The sequence below is a fragment of the Herpailurus yagouaroundi genome, unplaced genomic scaffold, assembly GCF_014898765.1.
Source record: "Herpailurus yagouaroundi ecotype Mexico unplaced genomic scaffold, PumYag 197, whole genome shotgun sequence".
In the NCBI taxonomy this organism is placed as follows: domain Eukaryota; kingdom Metazoa; phylum Chordata; class Mammalia; order Carnivora; family Felidae; genus Herpailurus; species Herpailurus yagouaroundi.
This window is the reverse complement of record NW_024412428.1, coordinates 23717303-23740390: the sequence shown is the minus strand read 5'-3', so window position 1 is coordinate 23740390 and position 23088 is coordinate 23717303. Positions and strand designations below refer to the sequence as shown.

The following is a 23088-nucleotide window of genomic DNA, read 5'->3' as shown; positions in this document are numbered from 1 at the left end:
TCTCTGAGTGGCATACTGGGGGAACTAGGGCTCGGGCAACTAGGATAAGAATATTCGGATACTCTATGTGAGGAATCTCTGACCCAAGAGTGTGATAACCTCTGCCAGCATCTATAAAACTGGCAAGCTAATTTGTTAGCTTTGCACGTAGAGGTAAGCCTAAGATCCACATTAATTCTTCACATCTATTATTTGAATTAATTAGATTTTGCTAGAACAGAATAGTTAAATTGAAGAAATAATACACTTGAAGTTACAGAAGAATCTACACCTCATTTGTCTTGAGGTACAAAATAACCAGATCATAAAGTAGGATATAAAGAGGATATTTCGTTAATTGTCTCAGTATTGCAGAGAGATGGTCAATTCTTAGGTAGTTTGTTTCCTTAGGTAATTAGAAACCTAGATGATATAAATTGTGAATTTAAAAGCTGATCAGTGGAAATCGTTCCCATTTTAAAATGTTTCCTTCCCATCTCTAAAGCCATGCAGATGTCCTCTCCCCTGAGAGGTCAGGCTTCAGGAAGCACATAACATTTGCATCATCTGAAAGCTCAGCATCCTTGGATGGGCAAAGCTGCCAGAGCTGGCTCAGAGTCCAGCCGAATGGAATCACCGAAGGCTGCTGTGTGGCTGGAAATGCAATCTGTAGATGAACTAGATGGCAAAGCTCTGACAGCTTGGTATTGAGATTTAACCTTCCTATAAGGTCTTGGAGGGTGAAGCCAAGAACAAATAACTATTCAGAAGATCATGTATTGGGAAGAATCAACCATATGAGGAAGAGCAAACTCCGACTGAAGGAATTAGACTACCTAACACTTGACTAAAATATTGCTCGATTCTTTTTATCTCTTAAATGAAGGAGTTAGCACCATCAGATGTGTAATTATACCTAGTTCTTTTGAGAGTGTTTTCACACAGGTGTAGAATATCTTAAATTCTCTATTATTTGACTGCACGGGTATTTCATTGTCTACACCTTATTTTCATGATCTAACATGAGGTACTTCCCCAAAGAAATCTAGGGTGGCTCTTTATCCTTGAAGCATCCAAAAGTGATCTGTAAACAACACCAACACTTGCCAACTGCTGACATATTGCCATGTCTGAAAATGGAAGGGTTCACTTCTATTAACAGTGCCACACACGATTTCAACACTTAAATGAGAGGAAACAACTTTTTGCAAATCTATTTAAACCTTGATAATTGATTGGCTATCTAACAATAGTATAGCTTGTGATAAACCTTAGGGAACATGAAGGGAGGAAGGAAACTAGATGAAAGGAATAAAAACTGATTAAACCAGGACACTAAAAGGACAAGCAACAGAAGAAAAAGGTAAATTGGACTTAATGTCCTTCCATGCACAAGTGTAATTTTGATTGTCAAAAGGACAACCTATAAGGGAAAATATTTGCAAGTGTTGCCTGAAAGGCTTATGTCCAAAATACGTAAAGAATTCCTAGAAATCAAAGGATAAGCATCCCAATTAAATTTTTTTTATTACATTGACTTATTTTTGAGAGGCAGAGAGCATGAGCGGCAGAGGGGGAGAGAGAGGAGACCATCTGAAGTAGGCTCCAGGCTCTGAGCAAGTGTTCAACACAGAGCCTGATGTGGGGCTTGAACCCACGAACCGTGAGATCATGACCTGAGCTGAAGTTGGACACTTAACTGACTGAGCCACTCAGATACTGCTAAGCATCCCAATTAAAGGGGTGCCTGGGTGGTTCAGCTGGTTAAGTGTCCAACTTAGGTTGTTGAGGTTGTGGTTCGTGGGTTTGAACCCCACGTTGGGCTCCGAGCTGACAGCTCAGAGGCTAGAGCCTGCTTCGGATTCTGTGTCTGTCTGCCCCTCCCCTGCTCATGTGTGCTTGCTCTCTCTCTGAAAAATAAACATTAAACCGTTAAAAAAATGGGCAGAGGACTTGACAGTTCGTCAAAGACACACAAAAGTCAACAAACACATGAAAAAACATCGGTCGTTAGGGAAATAAACTTCAAAGCCACAATGAAATACCACTTCACCCTTACTAGTATGGCTACAATAAAAAACAAGGTAACTTTGATACGGGGAAACTGGGACCCTTACATGTTGCTGATGGAAATGTAATGCTGTAGAAGACAGTGTAGCAATTCTTCAAAAAGGTAAACCTAGAATACCTGCAATTCTACTCCTTGGTAAATACACAAAAGAATTGAGAATGTGACTCCGGCAGAACCTTGAATGCCAAAGTCCATTACAGCAGTTGGCACAATAGGCAAAAGGTGAAAATAACCTAGGTGTCCACCACCAGATAAATCAACAAAAAATGTACCTACAATAGGCTACTGAGCCAGAAGGAGGAATATAGTTTCTAGATACATAGTGTAACGAACCTTGAAAACCTAAGTGAGGTAGCTAGGCTCAAAAGGACGAATATATTTCCTCTTCTATGAAATGAAGAGACTGATTCAGAGAGACCAAGTAGGTTAGCAGTTAGGGGCTAGGGTAGGAGGGAATGTGGAGTAATTGCTTAATGGTCAGCTTCTGCTTGGCATGGAAGCTTGGAATTGGAAAGCTGTGATGGTTGCACAAGATTCTGAAGGTGAAACTGTGAGATTAGATGCTTAATAGTGAAATGGCACCTTGGATGTTAAAACTTGGTTTCGAAAAGTACATGCCTTTGTGACCTTAAAAAAATGAAAACAACAACAAAAAAACCTTGGTCAGATTTGCTTAAATAGAAAAACAGTGAAGAAATCATTTGGACCAGAGTAAATGCACCTGAAGGAAATATGGGCAAGTGAAACTGAAAGTACTAAACTAAAAAGTAGACAACCATAAGGACAGAATATAGTAAATGCTATTAAGTGCCAAATGAATGTCCTGAATATACTACTGTTGGTCAAAACTAGAAACTACAGGGAGATTGCTAACACAGTATGCGTTACCAACATGAGGGAATAACTTGTCTCTGTTAAAACCCTATAACAGAGCCTGTAATGGAAAAATAGAAAAACATCAAAACAATCTTATGAGAGTATTAGGGTATAGAATCGCGTGAAGGGTATTATCTTTGCTAAAATACTTTCTACGTGGGAGACCGATGAAAATAGTTCTAGGATTAAAATTGCAACTGTTTTCAACTTTTTTTTTTCTTTAAAGAGGAAAGCTATTGCCTGGCTCAAAACCTTATGTATATTAATGACCTGTTAATTACCTATTGGAGTTTGAGCCATATTTTAGAGCTATATCAGTTATACTCGATTTTAATCTGGTGAATTCTATCTAATTTGAGCTAAAATGTGAAGAACAGCCAAACTGGTGGTTTAGAGATAATAAATGCTAATTAAGCTTTACTTGGGCTCTCCCTAAATATTCTCCTTTGATACCAAGACTTGAGGGTTCAATTTTACAGACTTTAGGACTGTAGTCCAAACTTGGCACTTCACGAGTGCATGGACACAGCCCACATGCTGATGAAAGCTGGATGGTAGCCTAGGTCTCCTGGGTCTCCATACCCAGCTCATCCTGCCAGTGAAGCTTCCTACCTGGTTGGTGCTCAACTCTGAATGTCAATGTACCATGGACAGAGGGGCTTGGTGCTGCAAGGCCGCTCTAAAATGTTGAACTCCTTGCTATGAGCCACACCCATCATCCCTACTCTCCTTTTTAACTTTTAGGGGTCTTTGACATGGTGAGAATTATTTCAACTTAGAGTAATTGGACCTTAAGCTTCTAGCATGTATTAATGTGGAACAATCTTCCTAAAGAACTCTGAAAGCAATCTGATTCTGACTTCTTATTTTATCCTTGGGAAAAATCTGTTAAGAGCCCCTAAACCAGTCAATTTTGACCTGACAAACCAAGGGATATCAATCGTAAGACCCTATCTTTTATGATTGCTCTCTACTGAGTTCTACTTGAAACTGGATCTGGGCTAACCAAAACAAAAAACCCCTTTAGATTCGTTACTCCTCACCTGCTCTAGTTCTGTTTATATCCTGTTTCGCGCTGCTGAGCCACTGATTGGGTTGCTAAATAAGCGATGTCTTCTCTGCCTTCAATCTTGATGGAAAAAGAAAAGCAAATCATTCTGAAGCTAGGCTATTTAGCATTACTCTTTCAATAGGGTCTGTAAATTAGTCACCCAAGAACCATCCCCATTTCAAAATAATTATGAAGAGCTGACACACTTTCCAAATAGGGGAACAGATAGTTGGAGGTAACACTGTCTGGGCAGGCCAGTAAGTGGTTTCAGTGCTCTCCTCCATATTTTGACACACAACTTGTTCTGAGCATGATTCTGAAGGTTGAATGCAGATCTAGAAATAGAATTCTTTGCTACAGGAACAAAAGCATCTTTGTTCAGAGGCTTGCTGACCATTCTAGGTCTTGAGACCCAAGAGTAGAAAGTGGAATTAGAAAGTTAGGATCATCAAAATGTAATTTAATTCTAGACAAATCCCATGTAAGATGTAAAATTTTCTAAACACTTTCAAAAGAGCTCCAGGGAAATTAGGTCTTAATTGTATTTTACCTCTTAAATTCTGGTAATATTACTGATGGGTCTTGATATCTGTAAAATATATCATGATCTTCCTTTAGATGTGAGAAAGTATTTTATTACCTTGACAGATTTGAAAGGAAAACTGAGGAAATCGGGATTGGCTCATTATTGGTCAGTTTTGCAAGAAATTAGTGACTATCTACTGTTATTAGTAAAGAACACAGACCAGTAAGACCTGCCCCTGCCCCTCCCCACCCCCCTTGTTAAAAGCCTAGTATGTTCTTCATGGTTGAACAGCTGTGTACCAGTGGAAATGCTGACCTGGTTCTTGACAAATACGTACAATCTGAAATCTTAATACATGCAGTATGATACATGAAAATATACATTAAAAAAAAAATTCAAATGCCAAACTGATAGTCCGGGCAGTGCTTCTTGAGGTATACCAATTCCTGGGCTTCTCTGTTCCTATTGAACCAGACGATCTGGGAATGGGCCCCAAGCACGTGCATTTTACAGTAATTTTAAGGTACTTCCATTGTTACAGAAAAGTCTTCCTTCAGACACAAAGGAAGTTCTCCTCCAAGGGTGGAAATGGTCGTCAGTTATGGGTTGTCAATTTTGTTGCACATGGTTTCAGAAACTGGTCTGAGAATGGCTACTAGGGATGCTTAGAGAAACACTTCACTTTCACAATTCAGTCATCTTCTTTGAGTCTTTCAGTTTTCTCTAACAATCCAAGTGTTTAGCTAAAGCATAAAATACCTCAAAATATGCAGATGAGCAAGTGGTGGCTATGACAGTTCACGGAGAAAAGGGCTGGGTGGGGGGCGGTTCTGAACACCATACCCAGAATCTGAAAGTTTTCCATTCCCTAGAGGAACATTATCAAGTCGCACTGTTGTGTGACTGCTGTCAATTTTATGAGAAATCTAAGTCAAAAATGGAACCTCGTTAATAACTATTTTTTTGCTTGACTTAATAAAGCTCTCCTGCTGAGTTTAAAGCACCAAGTTATAGAAGAGACCAAAGTGTGACTTTTAACATTTGCCTGAAGTTAGTGTAATGCTTATGGTAGGTCTCTGCTGCTGCTTTGACCCCTCTTGCCAAACCTGTTTCTATGGTAACAGACCTTACATCTGAATACTGAAAAAAGCTAAGCTTGGCTAACTGAGGTCCTGTATGTAAAACAGCTGGCATAGGGGACCTATTACTTTAAATATGACTTGGTATCAGGGAAAAACTACAAGGGCCTCTGAAGAAACCCTATTGCTTTCCCTCCCTTTGCTTCCCTATCCATTCTTCCAGGTCTTCCTCCATCCTTTTCTAGTTGATTTACTTAGTTGAAACAACATGATTGAGCTCCTCTATGTGGCTAAATACACTTTGCCTTTGTCTCCTAGGTGTTTGATTCCTTGATAGGTGGCTTTAGGAGACCAATTAAAAGAAATAATGTCTTCAGGTATACGTCGGGGGAGCATGTGTGTTAAGCCAGAATGATAGGGTAGACTTGGTGACTTTTAATCATGGCATCCAAAAGGTAATGCCTCAATATACATCTAAGAATGGTGATGCCTGAATAGTGATGGGAGCCACAATAGAATGCTGGTAGGAATGTACAGGAAGGTGCTGGGAACTTAGGTAGTTGGGAAATGTAAGAGGACCCTCTCCTTTCCCTCTGAGTAGAGAAACCACAGGTACATGGTTTATAGTACAACATGGGCATTTATGAGGGGTTCATTAGCCAGTGCGTAAGGCAGACACAATAACCACTGGGCCAAATAAGACAATCAATGAGCATCAACTTTCTCCCAGACAGGGTGGAGTATCTTTCATTGGATGAAATGAAATTTTAATTAAAATTAAAAACAATAACAACAAAAACAAACTAGATGGGGTAACTGCTGTATCGGAAGCAAAAAGGATCCCTGAGTAATCAGATCTTGGGTTCCTATATCCAGGGTGGTTTCCAAAGTTCCTATATCAAATGTGTTTCCTAAGTGGTATCCTTAAATGTGGTGGGAATTGGTCATGTCTTAATTATCTGAGTGTAGCCTGTAAATATGATTCCTCATATAAACCTTCACAGTGATTCTTGGAGGTAGTAAAGGAACAGAGGAATTTTTTGAAGGAGAGATTAATCTGAATTAAATACATAAAAGAGTAGACAAGGAATGAGAAATCTCTTTGAATCAGGGTTGTGTAGACTACCCTAAAATTCCTTTGATTAAAAAACAAAACGCACAGGTCAAAATTAACTGGAATAACCCATGTAAAGAATGTACACTCATTAGTAATTCACAAATGATGGAGGACAGCAGATGGGATCTGGTTTAGAAAACGCAGAACTTGAAGAAAGGGCCAAACCAGAGCAACTGCAGCAAAGGCCAGCAGGGTTTAGAAGGAACAGCTTGAAGTGCAGAGTCCAAGGAGAGACAGATGAAAGGGGACTGAGGAGCATTGTCAAAGGGCTGAAATCTGAGGGATCTTTGCTCGGTACTACTCGCTTGCTCCTCTCATGCCTGTGCTCCGTGTTGAATGGTAAGGTGAGGTTCAAGGTTACCCCAGTGGGTTCAGGAAAGGCAGAAGAGATGAAAGCGACTTTGTGTTCTCTGTAGTCCGAACTGCTTGACTTTCACATTGAGAAGGTATTTACATATTACTTGAGTATATTATTAAAGCCTTCCAGATACGGGAAATGAGAAAGGCTTTGGTGACCTTGGGAACAATGAAAAGGAGGGCGGCCAAAGCTGGATGGTGCTTTGAGGGTGAACAATGTGACAAGATGGAACAAGCAAGGGTGTAATTGTGAAGGAGCGAAATCAGAGAGGATGGGGACGAGTTGAAGACACTTTGTCTCTACTTCCTGTCCTTCCCCAAAGTACAGAAGAACACGGATGGTCCTAGAATGCATTTGGAAATTGGAAATGGGAAGTAAAGTAGGGAAAGGGGGAATTGGGCTTGATGGCCTTTTCTTAGAGGAGAATGGGGTAAGGTTATCTATATGGAGAATGAATGTCTGAGGTTGAGAAAACTTAAATAGGAAAAGACTTGGAAGATCCACTAGGGACAAACCAAAGCACTGACCAGAGTGAGGGTCCAGGCAAAGTTGGAAACCAGGGATCTATGGTGCCATGAAATTGAGTGGGCTACTTTCTCCAAAAGCTCTTGGTTACGTGGGTGCAGCAACAGTGAGGACTGGTGGTCTGAGTGATCCAGGGTTGGAGTTTTGTTGGGCCAACGAAGAAGCAGGTACTAGGACATGAAGGGTGCTGGTGATAACCTATCAATCAGATGATCTACCATAGTCTCTGACTGGAGGGTTCCTACCATCTACCCCAGAAGGAGTGGTTAGATGTGGAAAAAGTAAAAGCCTCCATAACCTGAAGTTTCCTGACACAGCCCATGGGCATGGAGAGGCAGTATATGGATGCTAGTCCTCTGCTTTAAATGGCCAGAAGTGGGGTGCTTGGGTGACTCAGTCACCCAAGGCAGAGTGGCTCTTAATTTCAGCTCAGGTCATGATGTCACAGTTTCCGGGATCAAGTCCCATGTCGGCCTCCATGCTTGGGATCTTCCCCCCTGCTCTAGGTCACCCGCACCTCACATGCACACGCTCTCTAAGTAAAACTTAAAAAATGGTCAGAGGCAACAAAAGTCCGAGCCCTGTCCCTCCTTTCCTTCCTCATTTTCCTTGAGGGAGTGATAAAAAGAGCAAAAAAGTCCATAAGCAGGCCACAGCAGCAGACAAAGTATAAGCCCTTCTTCTTTACCACCAAAATCAGTTGTTAATGTTCTCACCAGTTTCCAGTAACCCTGGAGAGTATATGCTAAGTGTCATTTTATTGAGCATATTGTCCCATAGCTATGGCTGAGTCTGCCATGCAGAAAGAAGTCAGCTGTTAGTCTGGCAGGTTTTGAGCTGCGTGGACCATTAAATGGCTTCCTATCCATGGGCGAGCATCCTGGAGGACAATCAAGGACATGTCCTCCAAAAGCCTAGCCTTTCTGTGGTGTTCCTAAGTATGAGAAGCGCTGGTCAGCAGGGAAGAGGTCCCTAAATTCTGCACCTGTGGGCAGAAAAGGAAAGGACTGTGGAACTCAAGGGATAAGAGAAGGTGGGTTGAGTGGGTAGAGGCCCTGTGGGGGCTGGCCACTTGGCAGCTTGTCTGGCACTGTGCTCCTCTTGGGAAGGACAGCCATCTGTGTGTGGCTGTGAGCATCCCTGTCCGTGGACACTGGCTCACTCACCTGCAGGCTGAGGTGGTGCCCAGAGCTCCTGGATTAAGACAATGCAGTATGGCAGGGGGGGGGGGAAGGAAGGGGGGGGGGCAATTTCACTTCACCCAGGAGATGAAATGACTACAGAAACCAATGGGAAGGAAGTAGATTAATTCGTCAGGTTTGCCTTTGTGTCCTGGTAGGTGCTAGCCTACACTGTGATCTCCCAGCAGTGGGAGACAGAACAGGTGACCCATTGGCTTCCTGTCCTGGTTGCTTGAGTCTCTGGACCCCACTTCCTGGGCTGACTCCTGGCAGTAAGGGAGTTGGGCATAAACCCGTCAGATTCCAGAGGACAGAATCCCAGGCAGACTCCTTAGATACTTGGTTTCAGGCCGTGGAGCTGGGAATTGGCCCCAGCATAAAGGCCAGCAGAACACTGGTGTTGAGCTCATTTGATTCAGTTAATTCAGTTTGTATTTTGTAAGTTTTTTTTTTTTCCCCAGAAGATAGGATCTGATAGAAAAATGAAGCATAGTTCACTATTGTTTCTCTTGGACCTATGTGCATATGGCTTTTTAAAATGCCAAATGCTAGAATTTTAGATAGTTATATTTGTTTCTATACATTCAGTTCATTCCATATTGAATTGGAGTCTGCTTGCAAAAACACAGAAAAGTGGAAAAGACCCAAAAGATACACTATACCACCCAAAAGTTCTAGAAAGTTGATTAAGCTAAATGCAATTTCAATAAAACTTTTTTTTCCCCCTGGAGCTAGATGTGATTTCTAAAACTCAAAGCAAGTGAAAATGGTCATGGTAAGTCTGAAAGAATGAGGGAGTTGATATGAGATAATAAATGCTATTATGTATTCTTAATCCAAAATACACCTTGGGTAAAAGAATAAACAGATGAACAAACCAAGTCCAGAAATAAACCCAAATACATATATGGGAACTCAGATTATGATAAAGTGGCATGTCAAATCGGGGAAAAAAGGCATAAGTAGCAATGTACAATGAATAAAATTGCAGGTTAAATTCTCTAAATGGCTCAAAGACTTAATCTTCCATTACTTTTATTGATTTTATATTGTTAATAACTTAGAAAGGCAATTTTAGTAACTCAAAATTCAGAAGACCTAAAGAAGAAAAGAACATACCCAAAAACAAAAATCCCTGTGGTAAAAACCACCAATGTCAAGTGACCAGTAGTAACGTACTGGGAATACATAGATCAATCCTGAAAAGAGACAAAATGCTAATCCCGATAATTTGTTAGGAAAAAAACCCAAGAACCTTACAGAAAGGTTTACATGTTGTAACACTTAAGACACAAACACTATATTGACTCAATCCCTAAATGTCAGGACATAGGTACTATTACTGTCATCGTGCTTGGGGAACCTAAGGTACAGAGAGGTTAGTAAAAACTTGTTCTGTCACAGAGATTAGGAGCGACAGTTAGATAGCCATACTCCAGGCTTTTACCTTATAACCCAGATCTGTGACCGACCGACCATACCAAACAAGATAGAAAATTGTCTAAAGATACTCAAAGTCCTATACAAAATATTAAGGCTACACCGAGATCCTTCCACTGTCCCTCAGTTTCTTTATCAATCTGCACTAAGAAGGTAAATTTTTGACTTGCTCGAAGGCAAGAGGTTGTACCTAGTGGCCGAGGCATTTGAGGATTTCTGTCTGCTGTCAGTTTGTGAAAACACAGGTTCTGAATACATGTGACACAGCTGGCCTTTATCCTACTATAAAAGTAGTAATGTAGAGAATACATAGTCAGGCATAGCCTTGAGGAGGGAGGCAAAAAATCTTTCTTTTTGGACCCATGATACTAAAAAATGATTCCATGAGCTGCAAATAGATTTCTGAAATGCAAGAAAAAATTTACATAGGTGTCTTTGCCTGTCACGTGAATGACTGTGAAAGAGAGTCTATTTCACTTTTTCCATCTAATCTATACTTAGACTTGTTAAAGACAGTTGGGGAATAAAGTATTTTCTCTTGTTACATGACATGAGCAAGGCAATCATTGAGGGGAAAGGGTTTGCTTATTTTATACGTTGTAGCGAAGTCATGGTTGCCTCTGATCATGGGAATTGGGTTTATGAAGGGATGATGAAATCCAAAGAACCCTGGGATCATTCTTAATCTAATGCCTCAATCTTTTCTGTCATCAATTCTTGACTCAAAGAAGCTCACGAATAGAAAGTGCAATTGATTTGTAATTACGTTCATTTGCCTCAGAATTGGATGAAAGCCTTGGCAAGGGCAAAATGACCAAGCTGGTAGCAGTAAGCAGGGGAGGCAGCAGCAAATCTCAGAAACGCCAAGTGCAGGAGAAAACGAGCTATCTAGGCTGTGGTTCCCAAGGTTTGCTGTATGCTAGATTCAAGCCAACTTGGAAGGTCCGCCACCGTCTCCATGAAGCCTCTCCCATACCACAGATGGAAATGTTTCATTCTTGATCATCATAACAATATTTGGGACAAAACTATACAGAAGAATACAAGGGAAAATACGATAATCCTGCCATTTTTTCCCCTTAATTTCACCTTGTTGGCAAATGTGAAGTCCTCAGATTCTCCTTGCTAATAGATCTCCATAAATTCCTACTTTACCAGCAGGGGCTCATACCGTCCACACCATGCTGAAATCTTTTTTCACTTAGAACCATGGCCAGTTTTCCAGTTGAATATCCAATAACCCCACCTCTGTATTCTTTTTTTTTTTTAATTTTTTTTTTAACGTTTATTTATTTTTTTGGGACAGAGGGAGACAGAGCATGAACGGGGGAGGGGCAGAGAGAGAGGGAGACACAGAATCAGAAACAGGCTCCAGGCTCTGAGCCATCAGCCCAGAGCCCGACGCGGGGCTCGAACTCACGGACCGCGAGATCGTGACCTGGCTGAAGTCGGACGCTTAACGGACTGCGCCACCCAGGCGCCCCTCCGCCTCCGTATTCTTAAGAGCTATAAAATGTTCTGTAATTAGGATAAAAACAATACAAAAACCATAATCCAACCTTCTTTTCTGCTACTTCCCAAGACTGTTGCACCTCTTAATATTGTAGGCATAGATTCTTACATCTACGTTGGTTTTTTTGTAGAACAGATGATCTGAAGTAGGTAAAATTCTAATAACTTTGGCTAGACTGTCCAAGAGCAATTCATATTCACACAAATGTGAGTACACGTGGAAACACCTAGTGTGGTGCCCTACTCATTTTAACTTTGAGACAGGTGAACAATGAGACAGGTGAACAATGGTAATGCATTGTTTTAAGTTACAGTTCCGTGACTATTACAGAAGCTAAGCATTTTCCAGTCGATTTATTGTCCTTTTTTCCCCAGCATTTATCGTCCATTTTGTTCCTGTTCATATTTTTCCTAGTTTTTTTATGGGTTGTCTTTTTGTTTTTCAAAATGTAGGTACTTACTGTAGGTTGGAAATGGCAACCCTTGGTCTCTTCATACACACAGAAATTTTTCTTTTGACTGTTCATATTGATTTTTTAGCCATAAAATTTTTTCTCAGGTACTCAGGTATGTCTGGATATTGACAGTTTGTGCATTTTTTTGACTTAAAAAGCTATTTCACTACTAAGTTCTTTTAAAGTTATGGAAAAGTCTGTGATTTTGGCCTCAAGGTGAACGAGGAAATGAAACAACCTTAGAAGGATTATTTATGATATATTAATAGAAATATCAGTGAAATGATTTGGGATAATGAAAAGAATGGAAAAACCAGCTAATCCAAACTGCTGGGATGGGGGGAAGGAAATGAAGGCCTTGTACAATTGAGTAAACCTGAGAAAGGGAAAATGAGCTACTACAAAGGAAAGCATATGAAATAGAAGAATAAAATTGTCAATTGTGACAGTAACATAGGCTGAATTTCTTCCTCAAAAGGCAGAGGTAGGCAGATGGTGTGTTAAACACAAGTTGTGAAAATATAAAAGGAACAATGACAAAAATGAGAGGAGAAAAGATGCACTGGACAATTTCAAATGAGGAAAAGGTATGGTAATAGTAGTTTGAAATAAAGCAGAACTCAAGGCCCAAAGCCTTGTCTCAGGAGTTAGGGAGATCAAAAATTGGAGTTAGGGCTACCAAGGCAGCCAGGATTTCAGGAATTAAGATTCAGGAGTGAAGGGAGCACAAAGAATGTATTAACGTTATCCACTTCTGCCAAGTAGTCATATACCAGTTAGTTAGAGGAATAGACTGAGAGGCTGAGTAACTGAAGAGTCAGCAGCAGTCCTTAAAGTGCTGAGAAGATAGGTGGTCAGAGTTGCGCAAAATGGAAAACGCTTGAGGCTTTCATTTGAAGTCATGAAGGACTATACCCTTAGGTATAAGGGTAAACTAAAAATAAGTGCTTATGAAGTCAGACTAAAATAAACTCAATCCCTGATTGGATTAAGGGGATTATTGTAACTGCCTGCTGAAGCTAAAGAACCCCTATCAAGAGAGAATATTCACAATTTTTCTCAGTGTCCAGTATTAAAAAAAAAAAAAAAACCAGGCATACTAAGAGCCAAAGGGAAAAAAGATCCCAGAAAATAGAAATCCCCAGGTAACTCAGCTATATAGACACCTGTGATTCAGTATTTAAGAAAACTGTTAAAAACATGGAGAATTATTCCAGAGAACTAAATACATACAAAAGGAATTCGATGGAAATATCAAAACTGAAAACACAGTGAACTATTAAGGCTATAATACGTAGGTTGAACAGCAAATTAGAAGTAGCTGGAGAGAGGATTAATAATCCAGAAGAAAATGCAGTAAAACTGCCCAGACTAAAGACTTAAAGATGAAAAGTAGAAAAGCTGAGTCCTAACCATGAAAGTTCCACCATCCATGAAACTGGAGTCCAAGAAATGTGTTGGGGGGAGAGAATGTGGCAGAAGCAGTACTTGAAAAGACAATGGCCAGTAGTGTTGCTAAATTAACAAAAGACATTGAGTAACAAATACAATAATAGAAAGAAGGACCATGCAGGACAAAACCAAAGCTAAACCTCATGTACGCCCATCATAGTAAAATTGCTAAGATACAAAGAAAAAATCCCAAAGCAGCAAAGGGTAGCAAGAGATATGGTGGTTTCTAAGGAACACCGCTAAGTCAGCTGAGTTCTCACAATCAAACAAAATCCTAAAAACTAGAATTTGAGAACGCCACTTCTAAGTTGCTGGAAAGCTAGAAACTTGGAAATATTGACTGGGCAAAAATCCTGCTTAAAAAAAGACAGCAAAATAAAGGTGTTGAGAATAATAAGCTGAAAGAAAACTACATCCTTAGGCTAAAAGAAATTGCTCAGAAGTAAGGAATATGAGGGCCAGCAGAATCATGGAAATGACCAAAGTAATGAACAGCAACAGAAATGGTTAGTATATGGGAAGTAGGGAGAAGAACACTTAAGTCCCAGGGGTTTTAAAAGGATTCTTAAAATTAGGAAATAGGAAAAAATAATAGGAAATCTAGGGGTACATGGGTTAAATTATTCCAAAGGTTTTCCACTATCCAACAAATACTAAGGTAATTTGTGTTGTATTCTATTAGGTAAAAAAAAAAAAAAAAAAAAAAAATTAAATCACTAAAAGGATTTAAAAGAAATAACAAGCTTATAAAGGGAATAATGAATGAATAATTCTTGATGAGGCCACTGAAGCAAGGATAGAAACCAGAATATAGAATAAATGTGATAGGGTGCCTGGGTGGCTCAGTCGGTTGAGCGTCCAACTTTGGCCCAGGTCATAATCTCATGGTTCGTGAATTCGGTCCCTGCATCAGGCTCTGTGCTGACAGCTCGGAGCCTGGAGCCTGCTTCCGATTCTGTCTCCCTCTCTCTCTGCCCTTCCCCCACACATGCTCTGTCTGTCTCTGCCTCTCAAAAATAAAGAAAACTAATAAAAAATTTTTTTTAGAATAAATGTGAAGATACAAAGAAAAATAACTGGGTAAATTTAAACCCAAATACTGCATATATGGGTTACATGAAATATAAATGGAGTAAATACTCCAATTAAAAGGTAAAGGTTGGATTACAAAGAAAACTATCTGCTGCTTAAAAGCAATATACTTTATTAAATCAAAAAAGTAACAGTAGTAAGATGGAATAAGATAGATCCAGAGTATGATAACCAAAAGCGAACTGGCATAGCTATGCTAAGATCAGTTGACTTTGATGTTAAGGCAAGAATTGCATTTAATAATAATCAGTATGATAGAAAATTTTAACTTTGTAATTACTAACCCAAGGCAAGGTAGAAAATGTAAATAACCACTGAAGAAAGGTTAGGGTTGCGATTAAAGGTGACATTTGAAAAGGTAGCAGGAGGGGTGCCTGGGTGGCGCAGTCGGTTAAGCGCCCGACTTCAGCCAGGTCACGATCTTGCGGTCCGTGAGTTCGAGCCCCGCGTCGGGCTCTGGGCTGATGGCTCAGAGCCTGGAGCCTGTTTCTGATTCTGTGTCTCCCTCTCTCTCTGCCCCTCCCCTGTTTATGCTCTGTCTCTCTCTGTCCCAAAAATAAATAAACCTTGAAAAGGTAGCAGGAAGAGAGATTTGGAATTAAATTCTATATTAGCTTTTAAAGAATGTTCCTACTTAAATAAAGACCATGGTGGAAGGGGGGAGTAATGCCCCAAATTTACTTACTGTAGCTAGAAAAAGAATCTTTCTAAGAAAAACTAACAAGGTCCTCCAAAAACAATTTCATTTAGGAACGTATTGCAGGAATGCAAGGGCAGTTCAAATTCAAATCTAGGAAGAAAACAAGATACCAGTTTTTCCCCTTCAGTTTATTGATCTATCAATAGATGCTGAAAAGGCTATGTTCATTGGTACAAGAACCCTAGGACCCAGTAATTGTGCTACGAGGCATTTATCCAAGGGATACAGGTGTGCTGTTTCGAAGGACACATGCACCCCCATGTTTATAGCAGCAATATCATAATAGCCAAAGTATGGAAAGAGCCCAAATGTCCATCGATGGATGAATGGATAAAGAAGATGTGGTATATATGTACAATGGAGTATTTCTTGGCAATCAAAAAGAAATGAAATCTTGCCATTTGCAACTACGTGGATGGAACTGGAGGGTATGATGCTAAGTGAAGTTAGTCAAAGAACCCGTTATTTTGTATACACAAAATTCCATCTCAACTAAGTATCTAAATGTAAAATAGAAATGGAAACACAAGAAAATTCACAATAGTTAGGCTAAGCTCCTTTGGGTTCTTAAGAATTTTTTCCCCCAACTGTCCTCTACTCAGCCTTACATCTCAGACCTGCGATATAGAGCCTAGGTAAACTCCATTTTTGTCTTCTTACCTGCCTTCCCCCACCACCTTGTTGGAGGTCTTCAAATACATAACTTGGTCCATTCAGTGCTAAGCACATAGTAGCTATGCTGGAAGCATGGCTTCATTGATGATGACCCCTACTAGCACTCCCACAACCTCTGCAGCCTGCCTTCCTCCTGGAGTGATGGCTGAATGGAGTGATGTCGTCCTGTGCAACCTCTCTGCACTTGATTTCCTGTAGGGTGCTTTAAACATTGCCGGGTTGGTAGTCTTTGCTCAGAAACAGCCCTTACTTCTAGTGCTATTGAGCTTGACTAAGATGGGGCAAGGGCTGTTAGTACAGCAGAAGGTAAAAGATGGGTAGTGCTCCTAGTGTCTGTCTCACCAGTGGGACAGTGTACAAGGGTAAAACTTGACTATAGCATGGTTTACTTCATTTGAATTACTGCCTACTTTTGCTAATTACCTCTTGCTATTTGTTTCAGTCCTCCTCAACCCTAGTTGTACTCTTAGAATCACCCTCCCATAGAAGAATTAAATCACAATGCTCCCCAGGGGTGCAGCTGGGATTGAGAGTCCCTAGTCTTTCTCTTGAAAGAGAACGAGTCTAAGATTGCATAGATGCAGAAACCACAAACTTTGGTAAAGCAAATATGGTTTTATAAAGAAGGTGGTCATTCAGCAGTAAGTGCAGGGCTTGGTGCAGGAAGGGTGGGAGTCCCAGTCCCGCCATTAGCTGGAGAGCTGATCTGGCAAGCCCACGAGACCTTTCATTGCTCTGGCTCCCTAACTGATCAAATAAGCTTAATGAGATCTGTCTAGTTCAAACTGCAATAGAAACTTTAAAATGGAGAATAGAAGGCTCTACACAACTTAAAAAATCATGCAGATTGTTAGCATTTCCATCATAATTGGGCACGGTCCTATGCGCTAGCTGTGGGGGTCCTTTTGGCTAGCTGTGCAGGAGTCTTTTCACTTGTTGAACCCTACTTCCCTCATCCAGAAGATGGACTTACCTATTCTGCAGAGGAATCTGTAGCAGCAAGGCAAACAATGGGAACCCCCCAAAAAAACCCATCCTCGTGTTAGCTATGAACTAGGATTTCTATTACACGCTGTGGGGTAGACTCAAGCCTGCTATCAAATCCCATAGTCTCTCACGTTAGTAGATGCTGGTACCCATGTGACCATAAGGAGGTGCAGTGTTATTGCCTGTGAAGTTCTGCAGCTTTAAAGTAAACCCCGGGGGAATCTGGTTATAAACCAAGTCTGCTGAGGTGACAGGTGCAACTGACTTAGTTACCTGGGAGCTGCCCCTCTGGCTTCCATTACCCGGGCTTTCCTGTTTGTTGGGTGTGTGACAGAACATCAATCCTGGTGAGCGGTGAATGTGTGTGATCAATATAAGGGGGTTGAGATCTTCTGGGGTGTGGTGGCATAACAGGACCAGGGTTTACAGAGGCATGAGGCAGGCAGAAACGTCTTGACCCTGAGCAAGTACTGCCTCTGCAAGTCTTCTGTCCTCTGCCTCTGAGTTACAGAATCCAGCACTTTTCCCCAGTCTCCAGAAGCTGTGTGTTGTTCAGCGTGGGGATCTGTAGTCTTAAACTGACCACAGTCTGGTGATGACAAATGCTGAGGTCTCCGGGGGAATTGTAGAGAACTGAGTTCGAAAGTGTGAGATGGGGAAAAAGCATCTGGAAGTGGCTTTGGCACAGTTAGGTCTAATTTTGGCGCTGTAGGTATGTATGGTCTTAACTGTGAAAGCTTGACATTGTCAGCCAGTGACGTTAATAGACTTTGCTTCCTAAAGCAAACCTGATAATGACTGCATTATACCTTCTCTCGCAACAACAGCAGCGAAAAAACACCCAGAGATTCAGGGTGTCAGGTTTCAGGGCAACAAAACAGGACCAGTCCCTCTGGAAGGTGTGACCTGTCCTTTCAAATGAGACCCTGAAATCCTGTACCCAACTTACCCACTGATATGGTCCAAACAGCAATTATTTTCAGGAATGCCTTAGTTCTGGAGTTGAATCGGCTGTGATGGATGGGATTCTGGATGGCAACGTAGCGATCCAGCGAGATGGCACAGAGGTGCATGATGGAGGCCGTGGAGAAGAGCACGTCCAGGTAGATCCAGACAGCACAGAGTTTGCTAGGTAGAGGCCACCGATAGCCTGTGATGCAGAAGGTTAGTGTTAGTAAGGGACCTCGGGCCTCTTGGTGGGTGGCACTTACCGTGCCGGAAGGGTTTCCATTCCGGGCAAAGGCACAGGTGCTGGCAAAGGGCAATTACCACAGATTTTCAATATATTAAAAAGCCTTAAAAAAATTGTGTTTACAATAAGCCCATACTAGCTGAGGAACACAAGGTTTGGAAATTTCTTGTGGCTGCAGTTAGGCCAGGGTGTTGTGGTTAACGTGGGTTGTCTTCAGGGTTTCTCTTGATCTATCTCCTCTGCCTAACAGAACCGACCTTTATTGTCTTTAATGAGCTAGCAGCCTCGATGTATTTTGAGCCCCTCTATTGAAGCTCCTCTTGTAGTGCACTGCCTTCAGTTCACCTCTTACACATGTTGTAGATTCCCGGAGGTTCGACCCACCTGCGAATCACTAGAACCCCTCAGTCTTCCACGGTGATTGCATTTGGTGGTCTCCCAATCAATGCTATTGGTGTGAATGAATAAATGATTAAAAGGTCCAGATGGACAATATTTTTATTTGGAAAGACAAAGTAATTACATAATATTTGGGGATGTTTAACTCCAGTTTGGAATGTGCCTGTGGGTAGGGGAAACCTGCAGAAAAGCATGGTGTTCTTGCCCTGACCATTGTTTCAGGGAAGTGGCTCTCAAACTTGAGGGAGCCTCAGAATTTCCTTGATGGGGTCTTAAAATGGTACTACCGGACCCCACCTGGAGGTCCTGATGATGTGAATCTGCAGTGGGGCAGAAGAGTCATTTCTAACAAGTCACCAGGTGGTGCTGCTGGTGGAAGGATCACATTTGGGCAATTTGGGCAGCAGCTGCTGCCGGCAGTGGTTGTCAGCCCGCCCCCCCGTACTTTGCAATCAGCTTGGAGAGCTTTTCTCTAGGGTCCCGGGGCCTAGGGGTGTGGGTGGAGGTGGGCCCCAAACAAAGTGTTGCAAATCTGTCCCTGATGATTCCAATATGAAGAGCTCTGCGGGAGGAGGGTCCATAAGGCATATTTGAAGTGCCCTGTCTTTGTTGGAGAGGGATTCAAACAGGTAAACCTGTATTAGTTTTGATAGCTGTGTAAGCAGTGATGTTGCATCTGTGTGCTTGTGAAAAGGCAAGTCCTAAAGATTGCCTTTCTTTGCGATATTCCAGACTCACAAAGCTGAATGAACTACATTCGCAAACAGACTCTGTGAAAATGCCATCACCTATATTTAGGAAAGTAAAGGGTGCAGGATACCAGCCTAACATAATGCTGTTCACTCTGATTATTTGGAGGGGGAAAAAACCAACAACGAAAACCTAAAACAGGAGCGTCTTCATTTGCAGTGCCTAGAGGGAAGCCCCGCTCCGTCTGGTCGGAACTGATGTTAGCCTCTGGAGTTTGCTCTGCAGGGAGGAGGCAGTTGGGGCGGGCCTAGTCTGGTTTCCCAGGCAAGGATAGGGAGGGAGGGGAGCATTTCCTCACCCTGCGGTGATGGGTTCCGGGAGAGGTCCAACTCCTGCTGGAACAGGTTGCACGCGGAGTGGTCGCCGCCAGGGGGCGCAGTTGGATCCCGAGCGGGAGGCCCTGGCCAGGTCCTAGCTTCTTAACCCAGCTGGCGGGTGCCTGCCCCCCACCTGCCACGGGGGTCACCCGCCCCCGCCCTCGCCCCGCGCTGTGGTTTTGGTTCCCTGACAGAACCTCTGGGAGTCGTGCGCAACTCCCGGAGTTCGCCTTCTAAGGGGGTGGGGTTTGAGGAAGCCAGAACCTTTGCAGCCTGTCTGGGAAATGACGGCGAATTTAATGAAATCATCCCGGTGTGACATTTGAGTGGCCAAACGGAGGCTGGCCTTGCAAGGAAGCATTATCGACCCTGTGCAAACCGGCGCCTGCTCTGCGTTGCCCATCTCCCTCCTCTTCCAGACTCGGCGCTGGGGTGGTACATATATAGCCCCTAAGACCTGGCCAGAAAAATCCCCTCTTACACTGACCATAATGTATTTCCAGCTCTGAGTGACTGTGTGCCTATGTCAGTCTAAATATTGTTTTAAAAAGAAACCCGGATGTATTACTCCTGACTTGAAAACCTCACATTCTGCTTTCTGCTGAAGCCGTCCCAGTGTTTGCTGACTTGCTAAGAGGTCTGACTCTTTGAAACTGTTGGAGACAGCAGGATTAATGTCTTCCCGTTTGTTTTCTACCCTCCAAACCAGACGGGAGGAGTTGGTGTGGCTGTGTTTTTAAAGAGCGGAGGGCATAATTCAGAGGAACACTTCCGAATTAGCTTCTCTGGGTAGGAACAACTGACACTGGAGTAATTCATTTATTCTAAAGGAGAATCTGCATATTTTAACATCACACCCGCTGCACCACTGAGATTGTCTCTGCACATGTTCTAAGGCAACTGGGAAGGTTTTACCACTCCAGTAGAAGTGCTGAAAACTGTGACAAAGATACCACTGTGCTTTGTCCCGGAGGCTGGAATACTTGGGAATCTACAGAAGTGAAAATCAAGGGGATTCAGAAGGATAGATTACTGCTTTATGACTTCTTTGGGGGCATTTAAAATTACTAGATGAAATGTACGTGTCCCAAAGCCCCAAACTCTCCAATAATAGGTTGTCAGATTGTGTAATATGTGAAAGTTCACTTTAAATTTAAGGAGTATGACACCGTAGACCCTTGACTATAAATAAGCCCTGGTGTTGAGTTTGTCCCTTGAGCCCCAGCTCATCTGCTCCTCACATGCACATGCTATTACCAGGGTGGGTATAGCTGGGAAACTAACGCCACTCACCATATAGGATGGTTAACATGGACACGGGCATGACAAGGAAACCCAGCAGCATATCAGCTATGGCAAGTGACATCAGGAAATAGTTGGTGGCGTTCTGCAGCTTTTTCTCTAGGGACACTGCCATGATGACGAGTATGTTTCCAGCAATGGTTAGAATAATCACTACAGCTGTCAACAAAGCAGACCAGTTTTTTTCCTGGAGATGAAGTAAGGAGAAGCAGGGTGGTGAGAGGCAGCCCTCACAGGAAAGGTTGGTTCGATTTTCCGAGTCCACTGTCCAGTTAAATGCATCTGAAGTGTTAGCTTCTCCGTTGTTAAAGTCATTATTGTAGAGCCTTGTGTCCTCATGTAATTGCACTAAGGAGTTTGTAGTGGAGCTCAAGGAAGCATTTTCTTCAAAAAGAACATCCATTGCTAAGCCGGAATTTGTAGCAGCTGAAGTAAAGGAAAACTAACAAGTCAGAGCCTCAGCCCGCCATTCATCTTTCTGTCCTCACGCTCTGTCACACGGAAGCTGGTGTACATGCTGGGCTCCCTGGGTTGCCTTTTTTCCCTCATGATCACAATGGTTGTTGAGGAACTGCAGTGGCTTCTTCTGTTTCTTTCCTTTACAATGTTAGGGGAGTCTTGTTGGTTGCATTTTTTTTTTTTCCTTCAAAGCAAGGTCAAAAAAGCAGAATGAACTTTTTAACAGAGGTTGCAGAGTTTTGAGGATTCAGGAAGAAACAAGGTGATCCTGGCCAGAAAAGAAAAGTTTGGTGATTACCAGGAATCTCCCTGAGCTCTATCTCATTCTGTTGGTTATGTTGATCACACTAGTTTAGCCACAGCAGTATTAAAATAGCATGCAGTCCAAAACAGTGGGGCGGGAGGCATTCTACATTAAGAAAATCCATTAAAAATACATCCCGTGTTAATCCCATAGTAATTGAATCTAGTTGGGTTTATAGTTCTAAGTCTGAGGCTGAATGTCGGGAATTTCCCAGCTGCTGTCGGGAATTTCCATTTGCATTATTCTTAGTTAATAAAAGAAGGAAAAAAAAAGTCTTAAGCAAAGATCAGACAACTTTCCACGCTAGCAATTCTCATGGAAATGGTAACATTTTGGCCAAGCATGATTTCAAGCCAGAAAGAAAATTGCACGGCAGTAAAATACAGCAGCATGAGAACTTACATTTGTCTTCAGGGTCCCCACGTTAGACATACTTTGCTGTTCTGTGACTTGCCGCATCTCTCATGGTAATTAAGCGAGCATAGAGTCCCTTCTTGAGCATCGACCAGCATAATAGGATAGTAATTTGATTTCTGTTTTGCTGACTTCAAAAACTGCATGCACGAGTAGAACCACTTCCAGCGCTGCGCGGTCTGTGTTTGCTGGCTCTGCCCCCACTCAGCTGGGTTACTCCCTCCCTGTGCGGCTTGCCTGAGCCAGGCACACGTTGAGAAATCATTCATGAGCCCCTCTCAAAGTCGCACAAAAGAAATCCCGCAGGAAAGTAGGGAGAGCTGCCTGTGCCCAGGGATTCGTGGTTTCCACGGGAATGGACCAGCTCTCCGGCTGCCTTGTTCACTTCACCAGACCTCCCTCTATCTGCATGTCATAAACTGCAAGGTAGCAACAGCCAGGGAGGGCGGACCAAAGAGGCTTTTTTTTTTTTTTTTCTTTTTCTCGTTTCTCCTTTTTGCTACATGTTAACACTGGGAAGTTTTCTATTGTTAGAAACGGGAGAAATCGCCTTCTGTACAGATGGCTAAAGCAGGTAAGCTGCTCTGTGGTGTTTTTAGGGTGAAGAGCTAACATAAATAAGGCTAGAAAATGGCATACCCCGGGAGCGCTGTAAGCATGCCATGCTTCCGTCCAGAGCCCGTAAGCGCTTATGCCCGAAGCGCAGCTACTGACGTCAGTGACTTGGGCTCAGAGTGGCCAAGCACCTCTTGGGCGATACTCAAACCGTTTGTAGCATTTTTAGTTCTTAAAAGCATAACACCATTCAACTAACTTACTTTGTCCAGACTTGTACCGCCTAGAAGTAATTAAAAATCTCACATGTGGAAGACAGA

At 42.2% G+C, this 23088-nt stretch overlaps 1 protein-coding gene across 2 annotated transcripts in view; it reads right to left on the bottom strand.

The window, feature by feature from the left end:
• HTR2A (5-hydroxytryptamine receptor 2A) overlaps window positions 1-22837 on the bottom strand; it is a 57737-nt gene extending 34900 nt beyond the window's left edge. The window contains exons 1-3 of one of the 2 annotated variants that reach the window (XM_040448438.1): window positions 22202-22837; window positions 21028-21763; window positions 18026-18226 (exon numbers count right to left, since the gene is read on the bottom strand). In XM_040448438.1, coding sequence (XP_040304372.1) covers window positions 18026-18226; window positions 21028-21439 — 613 coding nt within the window. In that variant the 5' untranslated portion in view covers window positions 21440-21763; window positions 22202-22837. The other variant, XM_040448440.1, reaches the window with a different exon arrangement.
• Between the last annotated feature and the right edge of the window lie 251 nt (window positions 22838-23088).